Source organism: Erigeron canadensis, chromosome 2 (assembly GCF_010389155.1).
Source record: "Erigeron canadensis isolate Cc75 chromosome 2, C_canadensis_v1, whole genome shotgun sequence".
In the NCBI taxonomy this organism is placed as follows: Eukaryota; Viridiplantae; Streptophyta; class Magnoliopsida; order Asterales; family Asteraceae; genus Erigeron; species Erigeron canadensis.
In genome coordinates this window covers 35,525,130-35,527,919 of record NC_057762.1, presented here as the reverse complement: position 1 = coordinate 35,527,919, position 2,790 = coordinate 35,525,130, and the positions used below count along the sequence as shown (strand labels likewise).

General features: G+C 31.4%; 1 protein-coding gene across 1 annotated transcript; it reads right to left on the bottom strand.

Annotated features, from left to right (window-relative positions):
* Positions 1-1,523: 1,523 nt before the first annotated feature.
* On the bottom strand, positions 1,524-2,459 carry LOC122588163 (nuclear matrix constituent protein 1-like). The gene has a single exon (XM_043760293.1). The coding sequence runs from the start codon at positions 2,457-2,459 to the stop codon at positions 1,524-1,526; it is 936 nt and encodes a 311-aa protein (XP_043616228.1).
* Positions 2,460-2,790: the final 331 nt, after the last annotated feature.

The following is a 2,790-nucleotide window of genomic DNA, read 5'->3' as shown; positions in this document are numbered from 1 at the left end:
GATCATAAGCTATATGAAATTACCAAATACTGTATATTTTTTTTCTCCTTGTATAACTTGTATTTGATGCTATGTGTTTCTTAAAGTGTATAAGAAAGATTTCCAGAAGATTTCATTCTGTTTCTTTATCTTTACTCAACAAATTAAGTACAGATAATAAGCATCTTTAATTACTTTTAGAACCTATCAAATCAATTATTAATTAGTATCATACTAGATTTTAGACCCGTGTCCAACACTGGACACGAGACTTACGACATTATTAAAAATAGATATTAATACATGTAACTCATAAAAGCTTATAAGTTCAAAGTTGAAGATATATGTAGATTTTATGTGTTTAATTCAAATGTCAAGAATGTTAAGCTAATAGAAAGAAAACTAATGTAAAAAATAATATTGGAAGCATATACCCTCATTCGGTAGTTGAAAAACTTTTTTATAGACGAAATTTATTGTAATGTCTTTTCTCTTCTCATCTTTGTCACATATTAACACCTTAGAGCCCCTTCTCGACTTAACTCGAGATACTGCGATGTAGAATTATTCTTGTGTGAAAGCTGGATTTTGTAGATAGAAACCAATTTTAATAACATTGTAAAATAACTATTTTAGTTATTTGTTTTTTATTAATTAAATAAAATTATGTAAAAAACTAAATGGTGACATTATCGAAAGTCAATTTGATAAATCGAGCGATATAATTGACTAATAAGTCATAAGTTCAGTTGTCTCTATTAACATTAAAATATTACAATTAGTCAATTACTATTAAGATCTTGATATATATATATGTATATAATAGAACATATTATTGGATATATATTAGTTATTATTTTATTAGATAATATTAGATATTATTCTATCGGATATATATTAGATATTATTATTTATTTATTATATCAAAATTATTGGGTAGAAAGTGTAAATTTGTGATGGAAAACAAAAAAGTGTAAATTAAAGTCAAAATTGAAAACAAAAGTCAGCATTACGAAATCGAGAGCTATGATTAGTCGATAAGTTATTAGAGCAACTGTGCTTTAGTATAATAAAAGATAATTGCTCTGTCCCTCTATTATTTATATACGTATATCACTTCATTACACCACCATTAAATTTCACGTACAAATTAATTAAATCTCATACAAATCTGTTGGTCCCTCGTCCCTTTCGTCCCTCACTTGAACGAAATAACAATACTAAACTTATCTTCTTATTACACAACACTTGAACGCACGACGCGTTCTTCTTGTTTTTACAAATGGACGGTACACACACATATATAGTTTTCCAATAGACACTACAAACCAACACATCGGTCCACTAATAGGTATGACTTTCTAATAGACACAACTATTCTAACAGTCACGTCCCTTCACAACATAACTACCTATAACCGAAAATAACTTCCATTCGGTTGTAGACTTTATTCTTGACACATTAGACCCCTAAACTTATATACGTAACTATTGACACACATGGATTAATAGATTATTATCCAATACTCCCCCTAATTTATTAATCTATGCCTTCACTTCTTCAAGCGCCTCATTGTCTTTATCCTTGAAATTTGGCTTGTTTCCACTTCTTTTGTCTTGATCTTTAACATGAACTATGTCTTGAACTTCTTCATTGATTTCACTTCTTTCTTCCTTGTTCTCAATCTTATCTTGATTATCTCTGTCACCTTTGTTGGTATCTTCCTTTATTTGTATCATCTCATAGTCTTGAATCTCCAACAATGTGTGTCTTGCATCACGATCTTCGTATTCAACTTTCTCGGTTCTTGACTTGATGTCTTTCTCAATCTTGTTTTCCTTTTGAACTCTTGATGGCGTCTCTTGATGCTTCTTGCATTCGCCATTGTCAACTCTTGGTTCTTCCTTTAGTAGTTTCTTATTTGAAACAACTTCATGGTTTTCTTTCTCAAATTCTTCTCTTTTCGTCTTTAACTCTTTTATCTCTTTGCTTGTGCAATCTCTTAACTTCTTCAGGTTCTCTAACTCTTTTTGCATTTGTTTCTCAAATGCTATCTCTCTATCTTTCATTTTCTTCTCGAACTCTTGTTTCTCCATCTCAAAGTCTTGGAGTAATTCAAACTTCCAAAACTCTAGTTTACTTCTTAAATCACTTTCTATCTCTGACCTCATGTCATCGAACTTTCCTTTTGGAATTTCATCTTCCTTAATGAGAATTCCATTTCTTTGTTTCTCTTGTTTTAAGGATGTTGTCTCCTTTCCATCCTTAGTAGTAACCATCAATAGTGCTGGTTCGCCATCTTCGAACACAAGGTTCGCTTTTTCTTCTCTGTGGTTTGGTTTTGGACAATTTGCAGCAAAGTGTCCAAAATCTTGACAATTATAACATTGTATGTCCTTAAGTTGTCTTCTTGGATAGTTTTGATCTCCAGGGCTTTTCTTCCATCTATCGAAACTATCTTCATTTCTATTATCTCTCATGAATCTTCCTTGGCCTCTTCCTCTTGTCTGATTACCACCTCCTCGTCTATTATTCCCATAGTTGCGTTCATAATTTCTGCCATTCCCTTGGCGTGTGAACAACTTTTCACTATTATTTTCTCCACTTTCTTTTCTAAACTTAAGCCTTTCTTCGTAAGTCTAAAGTTTCCCAATAACCTCCTCCAACTTCGCTTCCTTAAAATCAACAACCATTTCAATGGTTGCTACTATTGGTATAAACTTATCTGGCACTGCGTTGAGTATTTTTCGTACTTTCGTTTGTTCAACAAATGCCAATCCACATGTAGCAGCCTTTTGTAATAATGTTCAT